General features: G+C 35.1%; 2 protein-coding genes across 4 annotated transcripts; one reads left to right on the plus strand and one right to left on the minus strand.

Moving 5' to 3' along the window:
• The first annotated feature begins 1,268 nt into the window (after positions 1–1,268).
• On the plus strand, positions 1,269–7,915 carry LOC102605894 (pentatricopeptide repeat-containing protein At3g59040). 2 transcript variants are annotated; one of them, XM_006357829.2, is made up of 7 exons: positions 1,269–1,437; positions 2,014–2,326; positions 2,464–2,754; positions 4,957–5,205; positions 6,227–6,351; positions 6,903–7,001; positions 7,150–7,915. In XM_006357829.2, the coding sequence occupies exons 1-7, from the start codon at positions 1,373–1,375 to the stop codon at positions 7,736–7,738; spliced, it is 1,731 nt and encodes a 576-aa protein (XP_006357891.1). In that variant the 5' UTR covers positions 1,269–1,372; the 3' UTR covers positions 7,739–7,915. The 2 variants fall into 2 exon arrangements, with proteins under 2 accessions (XP_006357891.1, XP_015169145.1); XM_015313659.1 differs by having other exon boundaries at positions 1,349–1,437; positions 1,958–2,326.
• Positions 7,916–10,945: 3,030 nt separating this feature from the next.
• LOC102606235 (auxin response factor 6-like) lies at positions 10,946–18,697 on the minus strand. Of its 2 annotated transcripts, none has more exons than XM_006357831.2 (14): positions 18,535–18,697; positions 18,321–18,436; positions 17,940–18,038; positions 17,803–17,859; positions 17,574–17,732; positions 17,328–17,412; positions 16,326–16,416; positions 15,744–15,908; positions 15,547–15,669; positions 14,346–14,421; positions 14,045–14,192; positions 12,832–13,949; positions 12,501–12,691; positions 10,946–11,419 (listed from the first exon to the last, which is right to left on the minus strand). In XM_006357831.2, the coding sequence occupies exons 1-14, from the start codon at positions 18,575–18,577 to the stop codon at positions 11,212–11,214; spliced, it is 2,679 nt and encodes an 892-aa protein (XP_006357893.1). In that variant the 5' UTR covers positions 18,578–18,697; the 3' UTR covers positions 10,946–11,211. The 2 variants fall into 2 exon arrangements, with proteins under 2 accessions (XP_006357893.1, XP_006357892.1); XM_006357830.2 differs by having other exon boundaries at positions 18,321–18,439.
• Positions 18,698–18,720: the final 23 nt, after the last annotated feature.

The raw sequence follows: 18,720 nt of genomic DNA on the forward strand, positions 1-18,720 counted from the left end.
AATTTCAAAATTTCATTTTTTCACCCCTACCCTCGACTCCCCCTCACCCACCCCCTACCACACCCCAGAAAAAATTTAAGTTTGTTTTTTAAAAAAAAATTCAATTTCAAAAATTATTTTCTACTCTAATAAAAAAAAAGATATTTCTCAAAAATATTTTTTCATTCATAAATCAAATACTAAAAATCTTTTTCGGAAAATATTTTCTACTCTCCAACCAAACATGAGAAAATAAGTCAAAAATCAACTTGTTTTCCAGGAAAACATTTTCTAGGAAAACATTTTCCATGGAAAACATTTTCCTTCATACCAAACACACCCTAAAAGTGGCCAAAGTACATAGACAGTCTAACTTGCCCACAATTTTTATTTTTGCACTCTATCTCAATCTTATTTCATATTAATCTTTCAAAGTTTTTTTTTTCTGTACCATTAAAATACAAAACATGATTTTTTTTAATTTTTATTTATGCTTTTTAACTGCAGTTTTGCATTTTAAAATTGATGTTTTTGTAAAAAAAAAAAACAAAAAAAATTGACGGTCAAACATTTAGTTTTTTAAAATAAGAATTTCTTTTTGAGATTTTCTTTGTATTTTTATGAAAAGTAATCGGTGAAGCTGCATCAATTTTTTTTTCTTATAAAACGTGCCTCGATTTTAATTAAAACCCATCTAATTATTTTTTAAAACAATTTGATTCCCCTCCCACATAAATAACCCACGTAATTTCACCATCTTTAAAATCAAGTAAAATAATTGAAACGAGTTTTTTTAATTAGAAACAAATATTTAAAATTGAAATGGATTTTCTTAATTTAGTTTTATGTCACCCATGCCCACTTATTTATTTAAAAATATCCTTAGATTAATCTTTTTGACCTATTTTTACCTTTATAACTTACATTTTTTAGAAAATTATTAATGCGCCCCATTCATATCCACAAAATCCCTTAAACCCAATTAATTTAAAGACCCATAAATGGGTTTATATGAATTGGGGTGCCTCAAGAAAATCTAATACGTTAGAAATTTAATTTTATTCAATAGGAAAATGTCACATAATAAAAAAACAATATTTTTTTTTTTTAAAAAAGAAGATTATTATTTTTAAAGATAAAAGTAAGGTAAAAAAAATGAATTGAGAATTAGTTTTAGTTAAATAAATAAATAAGAGAGTATATATTTAAACTTAGATAATACTGAATTATGTTTGACCCTTTTCTGAAATTTAAAACTAAACAGTATTATGTGCTTAGCTTTAAAAAGTAGGATAAATAAAATGAGAAGAAATATCCGTTCAACTCTATGAGAATGAGCATTGGAGTCTTGTAGTGCAGTGAAGGTGAAGGGGAACCAAATTGTAAATTGTAAATGCCTCAAACAATGATGGTTTTCCTCAAACCATTCATTTCTCCTTCATCCTCTTCTCTTTGGAGGTATGCTTTTTCTTATTATTTACTCATTTCTCTCTTGTGGGGGTGCTTCATATTGTAAAATCTTATATGTACTAAAGGGTTTATTGGCTCACCAATTTGGGAATTTTCTTATTTCAAAAGGGTTCAAGCTGGGTGTTGAGAAAATTGAATATCCCCTGTTGTTGTTTCTTTTAATTCTGGGCCTTATTTGTTTGCTATTTAGAATTGGATTTGTATGAAATAGTTGAGAAATGTTAAATTTACCAAAAAAATATTATCTTTCAAGATTTATTGGATAAAAGGTTTGATTTTGTCTTACTTTTAGTTGTTAACAGTGTGCGCTGACCCTATCCAACCTCTGCCAAGTTATGGCTCTATTGAACTAAGATAGCTGTGTTAAGTGGTTCTTGAATCTTATACCTGATTCTTTTAGCTGTTACCCTTTATTTTTACTGCAAAGAAACGTAAGATTTTTGCAGTTTGTGCAATTTTGGTACATATATGACAATGTTGGATTTAAAGGGCTGTCTTTGGATTTCAGTTTTAATTCCATGTTGTGAAGTTGTGCTTAGCAAAACACCGTCATTTCTAATGCAGTAAATCAAATAGTGGTGAGAATTCATTGAACACAAATGTTAAAATATGTAAAAGAGCTGAAGTGGTGTGTCAAGGCATGCTGACGCCAAGAAAGTTCATGCAGAAGAGGAGGAAAGTAGAGGTTTTCAAGAGTACTGAGGATGAAGCAGACCAGAAAAACTGGAGAAAGATGATGAATGAAATTGAAGAAGCTGGTTCTGCTGTTTCAGTGCTGAGAACCCAGAGGGACAAGAACCAGGCTCTTCCAAAGAACCTTGTTCTTGGAAGCTTGGTTAGATTTAAGCAGCTTAAGAAGTGGAACCTTGTTAGTGAGGTTTGGACTCTTCTCTCTAGCATGTCGTTTAAGGTTTTACTTCAGCTGTCTTCCTTTATGCAGACTATAGCCAATACTCAGCTATTCATACTTTGCTTCTTGATTCCTTTTAGTCTAATCTGTTGTTTCCGTTGTAGATTCTTGAATGGCTTCGAACTCAGCATTGGTGGGATTTTAATGAGATGGACTTTCTGATGCTTATTACGGCCTACGGGAAGCAAGGGGACTTCAGTAAAGCTGAAAGGATTTTAGGCTACATGAATAAGAAGGGCTATCCTGCCAATGTGATATCTCACACTGCTCTGATGGAGGCATATGGAAAAGGAGGTCAGTACGCCAAGGCAGAAGCGATATTTCGGAGAATGCAAACTTCAGGCCCTGAACCTTCTGCCATTACATACCAAATCATTCTCAAAATCTTTGTTGAGGTAATGTAGCAAACTATACAACGGAAGTAGTTAGACTTAGGAGCTCAATTATTAAAGATATAAGAAGGCGAATGACAATGGCTGAACATAACTATGAAATTTTATGTGCACTACTGTAAAACTAAAATTTACTTGTCAATTGAATTGAGCATGTTGTGTGACTCGGTTAGGCTATTATAATTTGGTTTATTGATTCATCCAACTTTTAGAACAAATAACTCGGAGAAGACTTCAAGTGTGAAGTTGTAAAGACTGACGACTTGCTGTGGTGGAAAAGAACATTTGTACCATACATTGGCTGGAATGATGCTTCGCTTTGGAATGACAAAATCATGATTTTCATGTGCAAGATAGATCCAGTATCTTGCAGCCAGGACTACATAATGGAATTGGATTAATAACGATTGCTGCAATCTTAAAATGGAAAATTGCTTGATATTTATTTAACAGGCAAAAGGTCCATCTGTAAGTTCCGCGACCATTAACTGGTAGAATGAGAAGAAAAACTTGATAAAATGGAAGAATAGAGAATTAATCGCTGACTGATCAGATGGGATGTGTTATTCTTTAACATCCTGTGAGATGAGTGTTGGTAATGATTCTGAGAAGATCTGTTCATTTGGCTGAAGCTCAAGATCAAGATTGTTAATAATATTCTTACATTATTTGTTAAAAAATGACCATTAACGATATTTCTGTATGAATCTTTAGACCTAAGATTTTGATCTGGACATTTTATTTATGTCAAATAGACTAATCCAGAGGAGTTGATTTAGCAGTTCAAAGAAACACTTCGAGATGCAGATGTTGACTAGACTTTTTTGTGTCTTATGCTTCTCCATATCCTCAAGTAAGGATGTTTAACAATGACAGTACTAATTAGAGGAAAGAGAAACAAAATGTCCCATAATAGAGCATTTTTTGTTTACTTCCTCTGGCTTTCTGCTTTTCGAAAAATCCCACCCTTCTTCTGAACAATATCTGAAAATTCTAGTCTTTCTAAATCTGTTGATTATATAGTCAATGACTCTTGTTGTTTGTTCCCTTGCCAAAACTTACCTAGTTACTATAGTCATTTATTTAAATGGAATTGGTTAGTAGGTTCAAACAATGTCATGATTGAAAGTGATAAAAGGGGATGATGTAGACCTTGTTTGCCATTACCATATGATACATACTTTTATGGCCAACCAAGTATTCCAAGGAAAAGAGAAGTGATCAAATGAAAGTTTATTAATTGATGGATTTCCTTAAGTTACGGGGCGTTGACAAAGATCATCAAAGAAATCTTTTCAAAGAGTATCTACTGAAATAAGATGAAGTGTCATGCAGGCAATCGGTACTTAGTAGTGGTAGCAGTAGTTATACTTTAGCAGGTTCGACAATAAGGTTCCATACCAAAAGCACCCAAAATCTTGATTTTGTTTCTCCAATTATTCAAATTAATTGTTGTCTTTTTATTGATAAAATCTTTTTGTTGTATACAATCTTCTTGTATCTTTGTTTTTCCTGGGTAATTGAAACTAGTTGTCGGATGTTTTTCCCTTGTCTGAATTTTTAAGTTCAGATTTTGATAGTGGGTACTATGAAGCCTTGTGTAGTTTAAAGTTTATCAATTTTCTAGATGTAATTAATTGTGGAGGGAAAAAGATAGTTTTAAAACCACTACACCAAGTCAAACTGAAATGGTGCCTCCAAAACAAACCAAAAGTAATTATTTCTGAAACCTTTGTGTGGTTTTGAATAGCTGATGCTGGTTTGGTACTAGAATAAAGGAAAAGGTTGACTGAACTGAACCTGAGCACCCTTCATGCTTAATGAGGAATAAGAAATCAAGAAGATTGAGAAAATGTAGTAGCGAATGACGTTTCTTTGATAACTGTAGAATCTTATTCCGCTCTCAATCTAAGATTGGTTGTGGTTTTACAGCATTCTATTTTTGGAGGAACCATATCTGCTAATGTCAAAGGATTATTAACCGGGAATAAAAACAGGCAACGATATATAAGAAAGAAGTAGTTCTACATGCAGTGTTTATGTGGGGTAAAAAATCTTTAGATTAACTCAAGAATCCGAGGAAAAAAATTTGATTCTCTAGTTCCTTTATTCATTTATATAAAGTTCCTCGGGTCCATGTGAATTTCTGTGCCTAGACTGGTTTATGTAAGTTTAAGTATCTTGCTAATGAAGGAGTTAATGCAGGGTGACAAATTTAATGAAGCTCAAGAAGTCTTTGAAGCCCTTATGGATATGGATGCACCTCCTCTAAAACCAGACCAGAAAATGTTCCACATGATGATCTATATGTATAAGAAGGCAGGAAAATATGAAAAAGCCCGTCATCTATTTTCTTTGATGGCCGAGCGAGGAATTCCACAAAATACAGTTACTTACAACAGTTTGATGTCATTTGAGACCAACTATAAGGAGGTTGCAAACATATATGATCAGGTAAATTGCAAATTATTTATAGGTTCTGCTTTATTCGGGAAATTATCATTAGGTATGCTGGAACAACTCCTTAAGTGCTCGATGTGTTGCTTCCTATCAAGAAAATGTATTTATGCTATTATAGGTTTTTTCCCCTCAGCAGTTAGCATTAGTTTTCTGTATTAGTCCCTGATGCAATAGTATTACAGTGCATTTTAAATTTGAAATATTAGAGGTCTTTTAAGAACGTCAAATTCTTGCTAATTTCTTATAAGGTTTTGAACACTTCATGTTTCTGTGTCACAGATAGTTTATGTAACTTATTTTATTCAAGAATTTATTGAATTGATTTGTTTTGTTTTTTTTTTTGGTTTCCCATCCGGTGTCTAATACCCACATTGGAGCCTGACTAAATCCGGATTCGTGCCGGGAAGTCCCACATTGGGGGGTAAAGCACTCCCTAACAAAGGCGACTCCGTACCCAAGGGGACTCGAACCTGAGACCTCTTGGTTAAGGATGAAGAATTGATTTGTTGTTAACATATTTGATTCAAGAACCTATTGACAATAAAATTAACCTGCAGGGGTTTAAGCCCATTGCAGAATTTTGACCAAAAAGCTACCCCTTTATAGACATATTTCACTGGACAATTCCTAAGTTTGCTGGACTTGAGATCTTTATTTACAAAATTATTTGTAGTATTAGATTTGTCTGTTTCAGTTGTGATTTCATGTTTGGTTTTGAAAATCATGGGCACGTGGAATGGCTTCATAAATTTGCACATCTGTTCAGCTTTATCGACACAGACAGTTTTACATTTGGTTAATCACTTCTGTGCTTTTAGTTTTGTGATGTGTTACCTGAGCCAGGGGTCTTTGGAAACAGCCTCTCTACCTCCATGAGGCAGGGGTAAGGTCTATGTGCACTCTACCCTCCTTAGACTCCACCTATGGAATTACACTGTGTATGTTATTGTTGTTGCTTTTAGTTTTGTATATATAGAAATTTGATTAACATTTTGAACCGAATGCCTAATTTTAGATGCAAAGAGCTGGTCTTCGACCTGATGTTGTTAGCTATGCACTGCTCATTAGTGCATATGGAAAGGCTAGAAGAGAAGAGGAGGCACTAGCTGTTTTTGAGGAAATGCTTGATGCTGGTGTCAGGTATTGAGTTCTTTACACTACTGAATATCCATGAAATTTTTACATCATTTTCCTCTCCTACAGCTTCCTTCTTTCCTATACCAAAAGTAGATACTCTGCTTCAAAACATGATTCTCTGCATGAGACACCCAGGCAGCTATTCAAATAGGATCAGTTCATTGTGATCTTTCAATCATATGGAACTAATTGCTCATGACCAGTTACTTACCAGCATGTTTAACATATCTTATCCATTTTCCTCCTAGTGATTGGAAGGAAATCACATTAAAAGACGAGACCCATTCTATCTCCAGAATGCACTTTCCAGAAAGAAAACCAATTAACTTTCTTGCTTACATTTAAGCTTTGACTGAAACTTAATCATCTGGTAGAAGAGATGTGTTTAAGCCAGGTGCTTAGTGATTTAGCAAGAGTAGCTCAAGTTCAGACACATATATGTTCTCTGTCTTCATGCCAGATGACGTTATATTTCTATGGATGCTTTGTAGCCAGTCACAGTGTTTTCGTATCCTTTAATTACAAGGGTTATATGAGGGCACCTCTTTTTTCAGGCCAACACAAAAGTCTTACAACATCTTGCTAGATGCATTTGCTATCTCAGGAATGGTAGAACAGGCCCGGACTGTCTTCAAAAGCATGCGTAGAGACAGGTGATGTGTTGTTTACATTTCCATGAAGACTTCTTTTAACTTTACTATTTGTATTTATTCAAAAACTTCTATGCGTTGTTTTTCGGCACTAGAGGTCTGACCAAGGAGTCCTCCAAGTAGACTTTTGATTTTCCGTCTTTCCTTGCAGATGTAGCCCTGACCTTTGCTCATACACAACAATGCTATCAGCTTATATTAATGCATCAGATATGGAAGGTGCAGAGAAATTTTTCAGAAGAATAAAGCAAGATGGATTGGAGCCCAATGTTGTTACATATGGCACACTGATTAAGGGATATGCAAAAACAAATGACCTCGAAAAGATGATGGAGAAATATGAAGATATGCGGGTCCATGGTATCAAGGCTAACCAAACTATCTTCACTACAATCATGGACGCGTATGGCAGGAATAAGGATTTTGGCAGTGCCGTTGCTTGGTTCAATGAAATGGCATCTTCCGGCGTCTCTCCTGATCAAAAAGCAAAGAACATTCTCTTGTCCTTGGCAAAAACATCAGAAGAACAGATGGAAGCTAAGCAGATCACAGGATGTGCCAACGAGCTGATAGTCAACAGTATTCCCAGTGACATCAATGATAATGATGAAAACGAGTATGACGATGATGATGGAAGTGGTGGTGATGATGATGACGACATTGATGAAAAAGAGAGCATTTTGTCAGGAGAAAAATTGGATAAACTGATAATTAGTGGAAGTGCTGCATCTCAGACATAAGAAAGTACTGCAAAATGAAGCTAGAAATTTTGTAAATCTTAATAGTCTTGTTAGTTTATAGTACTATTATTGTTCTCCACCCTTTTGTATTGTATCTTAGAAAGTAAAAATGTGAAACTCCAAAAAATGAATTTTGGCTTTGAAAATCAAGCAATGTTCAGCTAAAGGTTTTCAATATCATGTTGTGTGCGAATGTTCTTCGATATTATGCATCTGTATGCTAAGTTGTCTTGCTCTCAGGGTGCATTTATAGGATAAAATATGAGGCTCGTGAATCCATGATTTTTCTGTAAAATTAGTTATTTTCTGTATATATTTTTCAAAATTGGTATAATATCATTGGTTGACATACATACTATAAGTAGGCTAAATATAATGTAATTTTCTAAAATTGGTATGATATGTAATTTATTATATAAAATAGGGAAAATGGTCAAAAATACCCCTGAACTATGCGAAACAGACCACTTATACCCTTCATTATATTTCGGGATCAAAAATACCCCGCCGTTATCCCAAGAGACCACAAATACCCTCAAGAGTTAACTACCCAAATTTTTAGTGACGTGGCAAGCCACATGGGACTAATCCCTCCACCTAAGTGTTGTCATCTTGGATTCACTACAAAAGAACTAAACCTTTAGCGGCGATAAAAGTCACCACAAAATCCCAAAATATATTGCCACTAAAAGTTACGAGTGTTTTTTAGTGGTGACTAAGGCTGCAACAACCATTCCCTAGTATAACATATTTTTGTCAGAAGAATTTGTATTACTACACTCTCTATTTCATATTAACTGAATTTTTGAGACTTTTTTTCATGCTTCAAAATAATTGAATTGTTCAAAGTTTAAGATATGTTTGATTTTTCCCCCCATATTTGTCCTTTCCTTTAATGAAGTTTGATACCCCATCCATTTCTTTTTATATGTCACCTTTTTAGATTTCGCTTGCATTAAGAAACTAAGTAAGTTTACAATTTTACTCTTATTTAATGTTTTTTTGAAGTCAACTTTTTAATAAATGAAAAATAAATTCATCTTTAATTTTTAATTTGTTTGTTGATATTTCTTTTTCGAAACCAGATTTTATAGAGTAATGCAATGGTGAGAGTAATTAATCAATGCATGAAGTAATTACAATGAACATTAATTACTTATTAGGTTCCTAGGTTGGTCAAATATCTATTTTCAAGACTAATTAACTATCAAGGGTATAATAGGAAGATTATTGTAATTTATACATTGATTTTATAAAATGACAAGTATTATGGATCAATTATTTATAGTAAGGATGACATATAAAAAGAAACGGAGAGAATATCTTTTAGGAGGTACATTACACTACTTACAAAGTTAAACTCCATCTATTCACTTTTACTTGTTACTTTTTCCAAAAATATATTTTTGTTTTTACTTGTCACTTTTGACATATCAAGAAAAGACAATTATATTTTTTCATGTTTACCCACAACATTAAATACTCTTTCTTCAAATCATTTTCCAAGACTTAGTACAAAACATCACCTAACAGGGATAGTTTGGTAAAATACTTATATCAATAATTATTTTTTAATGGTGTGTCAAGTAAAAGTGAATGGAATGAGCATTTATGATTTCACAAAAAACAATAATGAAAAATATAATTTAAGTTATATTTCTTTAAATATTTTTTTTAATAAGTGTATATTAACTCAAAAATTCAATTAATATAAAATAGAAGAAGTACCGTGTATAAGTCCTTCCTCCTTGGTGCAAGGACTATTGGAGTTTGGACAGCTTTGACCTTTCACTTTCAAGTTTAACTTCCTTCCTCTTCCTCTCAATAATATAACAAAGGTAAAAATCATACAATTATTTGCTGAACTATCTCCAGATAAGGGTTAGATGATGAGTTGAGTTAAATTTGGGCGGGACAAAATGGATTAAGTTAATAATCTGTTCAAAATTTATGTTGAATTCAATATTATGACTATTTAATACTTTTTCCGTTCAATAATATTGGTCTATTATACTATTTTGGGATGATACATGTCCACTTTATGAAATTAATGAATAATTTTATACTTAGTTTATAGTTTATCCTTATCATTAATTATAGTTATTTTCCTATTACATTTTTCAAGACATTGTATTTATTATATTCAAATGGTGATATAGTAAAAAGTACTCCCTTGATTTCACCAATTTTAAGAAACTAAAGAAAACTTTTGAATTTTGTGATATTAAGCTAAAAATAGGTAACATAAACCAAATTATTATTTAATCTTATGGTCCTTAACATATCATCCAAGCAAATTAAAACGAAAGGAATATCCTTTTGAAAAATATGTTAATAAGATTTCATCATAGATCAATTAGAACTACAATCAACCTAATTTTAAGATGAACTGAATTATTATGGTCATAAATTTATATATCCAAACTTGAACAAATTAAATAAGTTATATTTTTATGAGCTAATTTTAACACGTCATAGTAGCATTTAGTGCTATCAGTCCTATAATGTGAGTATGTGACAAAGACGAGTGTGTCTCCATGCATTTGGTGAATAGAAAACAGCTGCATCCAGCTAAATCAAAAGTAAGAGGACCCTACAATACATTCTTCAATAAATTATACACTTTACCAATAAAGGACTTTGATGTAATTACTTGACCAAATATTTGTTATTTTATTCTTGATAATTTTATGAATTCTTAACTTCATTTTTATTCGAAATCCGTCGTTCCTCCACTTTTTTAATCAAGAATACTGTTAAAAGAATAAAATAGTTGTCATTCTTACAAAAGAATATCTTATCAATATTTTTTGAACTTATCTAATTTTCACTTCACACGAAATTTAATAAAATAAAGTAAACTTTGAATTTTATATAAATTAAAATAAGTAGTACTTTTGTATATTCCTTATAACTGCTCTAATATGCATTACTCAAACAGAGTCTTTCAAAAACAGTCTATCTATCTATCTCTACGAAGGTAAGGGTAAAATTTGTACACTCTGCCTCCCTAAATTCCACTTATGGGACTTCAATGGATTTGTTTTCTGTAGAATGTACCAAATGATTTTTTTAATCTTGTGATCTTAAACATATCATATAAAAAATTGAATTGGCAAAAGAGAGATATACTTTTTGAATCCGACAAAACAAGAAATTAAGACAAACAAATTGAAACAGGGAGGTAAGATTTTCATACTAGAAAAATGAGACTTGAGAACATTAGCAAACTTGACATGTCTGCAGTTGATCACTAGAAGGTAGTTCCAGTCTTTATCAATAATAAAATATTATAATTTACATTGTACTTATCTGGGATAACAAGCTACAAATGAGACTTAGCCCTTGTCTTTAGGTAGAAAAGATACATGACAGTTAAAGACACAACAGGGTACAAAAAATTTGCAGACATTAACCAAGGGCAACAGCAACTATATAGTACAATTACCTTAGGCAGGTCACACTAATGGTCATTAGTAGTCAAGTGACCCCAACGGTATCCCGTTCATAGTATTTCGGGAGCCCTTCTGGTTCATATAGTCATCACATCCATTGACATTGCCAGGAAGCGTCTGCGTCTGCGCTTGGACGCCATTTGGAAGATCAAGTCCCTCTTTCCCCATCTGCTGCACTTCATGTGGAGAAAGTATCTTGATGTACCAAACATTGTTCACAAACTCCCTAAAGCAAGATAGAGATGGGTCAAAACTTGGAAGAACTAGATATACTAAAATAAACAGACGTGTGGAGTAAAATATACATTTAAGTGCAAATATTATCCAAAATGCAGTGCATATATATCAGGTGTAAAGAAAATTGCTGACATAGATAAGTGAGATATGATAATGTGTCGTACAAAATGTCAACAATTGGCCCACGGAACTTGAGTATATTAAGCCTAATAATACTCGCGCCAAAAAGTACTCTAATGTTAATCTTTGAATGGCTAACAGAAAAACCAATCTGTGGAACCTGAAAAATGCTTTAAAACCCAGCATAAAGTAACTAATACTTTGCCTTTTGTTCTGAAAAAGATTCTTGAGATGTCACTTAGCAATGAAGAATTTCAAAATGAAGCAAAATGGATAGAGAGGATTCATATAGCCGATATGATAGGGATTGACATGTAAAATCAAGCGTCTCTTTTTTCCTTTTGCAATAACAATTGCATTGGCCATCTTATATGCACCTCAACCAATATATCAGGTACCTACTATCTTCCACAGACAATGAATGGATAATTCTATCCATCGAGACTTTGACCAATGAACAGAAATCACCAACTTTTTGCCACCTCTGCTAGGATTTGAACCTTGATCCCCCATAATTCATTGGAGTCAGCATAACAAAAGACTGATTTAAATAGATGGCAAGATGAATATGTCATATATATCCAAAAACTCGCAATTTGAAACTATGCTGCCATAGATTTTGGGAGTAGTTTTTGAAAATTTATCTTCAAATATGTTCAAGTTCTCAAAAACTGGCCTTCCTCTTGCAAAACTTCAAACATATTTTTTTCAAGTAAAATGCACGTCCAAACACAACTTTAAAAATTCAAATTTTCAAATTTCAACTTCAAAATCTATGGCCAAAAGGGAGCTCGGGGCAGGGGGAGAGAGACAGGGAGTCTAGAGCTATAATTTGACCAGCCCCTACTCCCCACAAAACGGGAAAAAAATAGAAAGAGACTCCGGGCAGGGGGAGAGAGACAGGTTGTAGTGGAAAGCTTGTAAAAGAAAAGAAGTGATCAAATTCTTACTGCCAAGGATCGTCACCGAGGAGGAGGACATCATTCTCTCGGTCAACAATTACAAGCTGCCAGCCTGATCTCTCAGGGTCCTCCAACAAGCCTTCTAGCCCAAACATGCGAGCAAGCTCACTTCGAAGTTCGTGATAGCTGCTAAATTTGGAGATATCGAGTGACCGTCCAAAGGACCCTGATTTTTGAACCTACCAAAAACATGTCGTGAGAAACAACATAGCACGCAGAGCATTCCCTCTTTAAAAGCTTTTAAACTAAACATAGTGTTAGCCCATGCAATTCAGAAAACAAAGAATGAATTGTATATCAAACAAGCTTATAAGCTCACCTTCACAAAGATTCTATTAGTTGGGTTTGCTTGGTCCCCATTTTCGGAGGACTGCAAGAAACCTGATTCATCTACACAACTTGAAGCTGTCATGTCTGAGTTAAGGGGATACTCATTGCCCACAGTACTTGTGAAGGTAGAGGTAGCATAAGGAATAGATAAAGATCCATTATCACCACTACTACCCTTCATGTTGGACATACCGGTCTGCAGTATGTTCAAAGAGTCTGTAAATCCATAGAGTGCATTGCTTTGGCTATCTTCTACTCCTCTATAATCAGAAAACGATTCTCTGCTAGGAAAAGGTGGCAGCAAAGAGGAAAGATCTGAGACCTTAGTATTGTGCGCTATCACATCCTCAGGCTGGGACACCACAAATGGAGTAACCCGAGAAGGGAGCTGAGATTCTAGAGCAATTCGCTTTGATGATGAGGACGAAGACACTAGAGGGTGAGTTTCATGCACGTTCAGGACAGTAGATGCTCCATCACAGGAAAATGAACTCAACAGACTTTGCATATTAGAATTACTAGATGCATTGACATGGTTACCCAGTATATCAGAAAAGGTTTGCGGGGAACCAGTTGAACTTAGGACTTGCAAATGAGAAAGATGGGGATGCGTGGCTGAAGCCATCTGAGAGAGACCGGAGATGGTCTTAGTTTGCTGTTGATGTTGAAACTGCGAGTTCACTTCTTGGTGCCGCTGAAGCTGTGGCTGCAGCAATTGCTGTTGATCATTAAAATTTTGACGGCGCTGCAATTGCTGCTGAAGCATCTGCGCCTGAGATATTAAGTGGTTTTCTGAAAAGCCTTGGATCAGATTTTGCTGTGAATGAGAAGGCTGCAACATCTGACTCTGACTCAAAGGCGCTGAACTGTTAGGAATACTATGTTGGAACTGCATAAGGGATTGATTTGCAAGTTTCGATGGATCTAGTGCTGCCATTGTTTGCAGAATGTCAGGTTGCAAACCTAACATAGAAGCATCCATTCTTGGTTGCATAAACGGAGTAACACCAAATCCCTGGAAATTAAGCGACTGCATCCCTTGATCTCCCATGTCACCACGCAGCCATGAGAGTGGAGAATTCATAGTCATATCACCATTTGGGAAACCTGAGTGAATGAGAGGTAAACAAACCACTGAAATTTAGAACACAACCAAATTTTATTTTGTCTCCCTGGGCAACAAAAGCAAGGAGAAACCTTACCAGGGAGAGAAGGTAGTCCAGATGGCCAAGGCCGCTTTAGCCTAAGGGAGAAAGGAGAAGGATACATAGGAAATGTTGTCAGAGGTTCAATTTCCCACAGAGAAACTCTGGGCTGCCTCTCTCCAGCAGTTGATTCATCCCATCCAACCTGCAACAGGAACAGTTACAAAAGATTATAATTTATATACAGAAGGTACCAGAAGGCGCATGAAAAATTATAAATTTATGCTAAGATACAGTAGCATTTAGTTTATCTATTACTTTATAGTTTATACAAATGACCACCAGTTATAGAACTAACCTTCACAGACCGCCAGTGTGAATTTGGCCAACGAACAGGATCTAAATCACTGATGCCAGTAATTGTGCCCATGTACCTAAATCCAAACATATTAAAATGATTAAAATGTGCATGTGTGTGTATGTGTGTGTATGTGAGTGAGAGAGAGAGAGAGAGAATTGAGGGAACTTGGAGCAGGTCAGAATCAATTTTCCACTGGCTGCATGAAAATTTTGAAATACTAACAAAGTTTTCAAGAAATTTGGTATTCTCAAGGCAAAGAAAGACATTTATTTAAGTAGACGAACCAAACAGCCATATTTGGCACCTCAAAAATCTTTACTTAAGCTTGGTTATGTTCTTCATTATAAACTCAAATCAGAGAGGTTAAGACTAGAGAACTAAGCATTTCGGCATGTATCTGGTGTCTTTTTCTCAAAAAGGGTTGCAATATATGAAAATTTTCCACTCCAGTACTTTTTTCCATTAGTTAGGCATATGTTTACGGCTGGCCCTTAAATTAAGTGTTCAATTTTTTTTCTGGAAAATAATGGATATGGTCTTGGAGGAAATCTTCTTGTTTATAGAAAAGCGGGTCCTTACTATCTTACCTCTTATGAATACATGAATGATTGATTGAACTTCCAAAAGCAATTCTTTGTTGATGGGCTAATATAACCTATTCTTCTACTGATATGATCCAACAATCCTGAAATCAGCCCGTCGACAAAGAATTGCTTTTGAAAGTTCAACTAGACATCACAAGTCATTCCATGTATTCAAAAGAGATAAGATAACAAGGGCCTATCTTTCTATAAACAAGCAGATTTCCTCCAAGACCATATTCATTATTTTCTCGGAAATAGGACACTGTTAAAACATGATCGAAAAGTCACCCAATTAATATAGTACTATTTAGGTTTTGCATGTAAGCATACTACAGTATAAGTACTTGGATATCTTTGTTTGGTAGGAGAGGAGACAATAGCTCAGAGATTTTGATCTCCTAAGTTTGTTTTCTCTTCCTACAAGAGCTTTCCCTGCCTCCAAATCAGCTAAAACTTCAGGACCAAGCTCTAACAAATGTTTTTTAACTACCCACCAAAGTCTTCCCTTTTCACATAGATGTCCCTCCCTTTTACTAGAAACCTGGCTCTGCAAGTCAACTTTTCATTCAAATTACTTTAAAAAGTACACGGAAGTCCAAGAAGATAAGACCTACCTACGGACACTTGATTCTTCTGTTTCAAACAGCATCCGGAACCTCATACCAACAGATATTCGAGTATGATACACTGCTTTAGCATACTTAGCCAGAGGTATGACAAACTCTGATGGGCTGGCCCTGAAATTATGAAACTAAAAGGTAAAATGTGACTCAACTTTGTTAGCAAATGAAACAGAAGGAACAACTTTTACCTTGGATTATAAAATATTGTAAAGCGGCTATTAGTTGCAGCTGCATGAGCCGCTGCAGCTAGGAGACCAATGTGCATGCTATCACTTGACAAGACTGAAGAAGGCATGACAGTTTGAGGACGATTAGCACGTCGAATCCCCAAAAGCAATTGATTGTTTTCGTTCCTGATAAAAGGTGCAGTACTTGAGCAAAGATAAAATCCTCACGAATTGAGTGGGAGAAATGAGAGTGAGTTCCTTCAATTGCAAATGATTATCCAACTATTTACTGTTAAACCACACAATACGTGATGCAGGTTCACAGCTATCTTTATCCAAAAAAGAAAATGATGCAGGTCCACAGATAAAAGTTACTGACGTAAAAAGATTGAAATCAATTCTAAATTTTTGAAGATTCTCATTTGAGTGGGAGATATGAGAGTGAGTTCCTTCAATTGCAAACCATTATCCAACTAATATGGTCAAATGTGATTCTGCGCTAAAAATACATATGCAATTTATCTGAGAAAAATATAAATCATTTGAAAGTTCCGGATGTTGGAGCTGAATCTTATGAGGAAATATTAGGACTGAATCTTATACCAGATAAAGATGACTGCATCGCCTGCAACAAGTCTCTTTGCACTCACAAACACACTCCATCCGGTTGTCAATAGATGCCTCTTCGGTTGTCCTAAACATGAGCAACCAATTAGTGCTGGTAATGCTTATGCCCATTTTCATAAATGAAAACATGCAGAGTTTGCAGATTTTAAAATCACTCCCTCCACCTCAAAATAAGAGATGCAAAAGCTGAAACAGGTAAAGTAGAATTCCTCAAGGCCCTTAAATCATCAAGAGCAGCTCCACTAGTCATTAGATTCAGTATAGTTGCTTCAGTCTGATTTTAAAAAGCTTACTAATATAACATCTTTAGTTCATTTTACCAGAGTATGTCTCATCTCTGGTAACTTCCGGGCTAAATGGCTTTAAAGGACTGTAAGTTAGCAAAGATGTAACGCATGCAACTAAGCTCCAGTGCCTTCTCTTGCCTTAAAATTAGCCAAGAACCATCCAGCTAAATTGCTCAGAAATACAATCTAGAACCTCTTCACACACTCACATGTGATTTCAATACCGGCCAACCCCTCCCAAACAACAAAAACAGAAAAAAGTTAACATTAAAGGAACCAGATATCAGAACCTCTTGCATTTTCATCTTCTTGTCGGGCCTTTAAGGCTTTGGAAGCTAAATTGACAAGATAAAAGAGGAAATAGCCCCTGCATGAGGTGTCGTACTGACACCCTCACTAGTCAAGAAAATCTGCTTCCCCAGAACTAAAGTCACTCATCCACTGGCCTACTCTCTCTCTCTCTCTCTGCAGATATTCTTTTGGGTTTGAATTGGAAGGACAAGTCAGTAATTATGATGAGGATATAAACATCTCAGCTCAATGTTGTGACTTTAAAGTTCATATACTGCAGTAGACCAAACACCCTAATCCCGAGCTTGAATTTGCTTTTCATTCAGGTGCATTTGGATCATGGTACCAACTACCGAAACACTACCACTCCCTTTAAGCTCCAGATGGCACAGAAACTCACCGCGAAAAATATGCCGGAATTTCCATTCATTCCCATGGAGATCTTTTGCAATCAACTCTTGACAGGGTGGCTGCTGAGAGTAATCCTGAAAAGAGAAAGAACATTCATCATGAGATTGTTGAACACCATTGAGCACTAGAGAGGGATACTACAGAATCCAATGCTGATGACACATAACAAAGAAAAGACCAAAAAGAAAAGGAAAAGAAAAACATAATGCTGATGGGTTCTGTTAAAGGGACTTACAAGAGGGGGGAAAACTTTTTCTGCTGCTCGGCGAGGGACAGAGAATCCACCATGAGTACTGGTGTCACTTGCCGTCAAAGTTTTGCAGAAATAGTTGGTTGGTTGTTTACTCGGGATGCCAAGTTCTGCTGGTAACAGGCACACATCCTTTTGCTCTTGCTACATAGAGTAAGTCCATTAGCAGAAGATTATTACTAAAACTGATTTGAAAAGATAGGAAGTGACATACTGGACTTAGTGGCTGCAATGTCATTTGAGCATATACTTCATCAGTTTCAACATCTGCCTGTAATTTAAGAACTGTTTAGAATACATTGCGACAGAAAGGTACATAAATATCACATCACAGCCATAAAACAAACTTACATGCATTGTCAGGTTGTGAAGCTGACAAATTAGTTGAGGCGGTAAACCAGGATAATTAGGGATATGAGCATCTACTTCCTTGTTGGTTGAGGCAGCAACCTGTAAATGGCGTCCAAAACTCAAATCCATGTTTCATATGAATAACCCTGGAGCTACTTAAAGCTAAAACAGGAAGAATATCTCAAAAAACTCAGTTTGCTAAAAAATTTAAGAGAATTCAATGGCTTATGGACAAAAACAGCAGCATACTATATTTAGCCACCAATAAACAACCAAAAGTAGAAGTGCAAGCTTTACAAAACATCACATGAAGAAATTAAACCATATCAAACACCTCAACTTAAATGAGCTACAATGTGAACCATAATATATAATACTAACCTGCTCACTGTGCCCTTGAGGAAAATACACAACTCTGCTTCCTACAGGTGGAAGTGAAACTAGTGGTCCTGCACACGCGTGCCACAGCTCTGAATTCAAGCATTTCTTCTCCCCTGCTGCTATAATTAAACATAAAAATATGAAATGCTCATTAATGACTGCAAATAATGCTTCACTTCAAGTTCACCAAAACAAGAAATAATAACAAACAAACCTTCCTCTTGCTGAGGATTGAACCCAGATGATGATACCCTCATTTCAGCAAATCAACAAAACTCCTATCAAGCAACTTACTTTTCACTAGTTAAGCCAAAAAAGAGCAAACCCAGAAAGCAAAAACTCCAAAAAAATCAAAACTTTGCTAGTACAACCCCCACCCCCACCCCCCCACCCCAAGCAA

Source organism: Solanum tuberosum, unplaced genomic scaffold, assembly GCF_000226075.1.
Source record: "Solanum tuberosum cultivar DM 1-3 516 R44 unplaced genomic scaffold, SolTub_3.0 scf00250, whole genome shotgun sequence".
Classification (NCBI taxonomy): Eukaryota; Viridiplantae; Streptophyta; class Magnoliopsida; order Solanales; family Solanaceae; genus Solanum; species Solanum tuberosum.

Coding starts and splice junctions, on each gene's coding strand:
- LOC102605894 (XM_006357829.2), top strand. CDS start 1,373: ATGCCTCAAACAATGATGGTTTTCCTCAAACCATTCATTTCTCCTTCA. Junction 2,755..4,956: donor TTCTCAAAATCTTTGTTGAG/GTAATGTAGCAA, acceptor GAGTTAATGCAG/GGTGACAAATTTAATGAAGC. Junction 6,352..6,902: donor ATGCTTGATGCTGGTGTCAG/GTATTGAGTTCT, acceptor CTCTTTTTTCAG/GCCAACACAAAAGTCTTACA.
- LOC102606235 (XM_006357830.2), bottom strand. CDS start 18,577: ATGAGGGTATCATCATCTGGGTTCAATCCTCAGCAAGAGGAAG. Junction 16,417..17,327: donor ATTCCGGCATATTTTTCGCG/GTGAGTTTCTGT, acceptor GCTCATGTTTAG/GACAACCGAAGAGGCATCTA. Junction 14,422..15,546: donor GAAGAATCAAGTGTCCGTAG/GTAGGTCTTATC, acceptor GTTTGGATTTAG/GTACATGGGCACAATTACTG.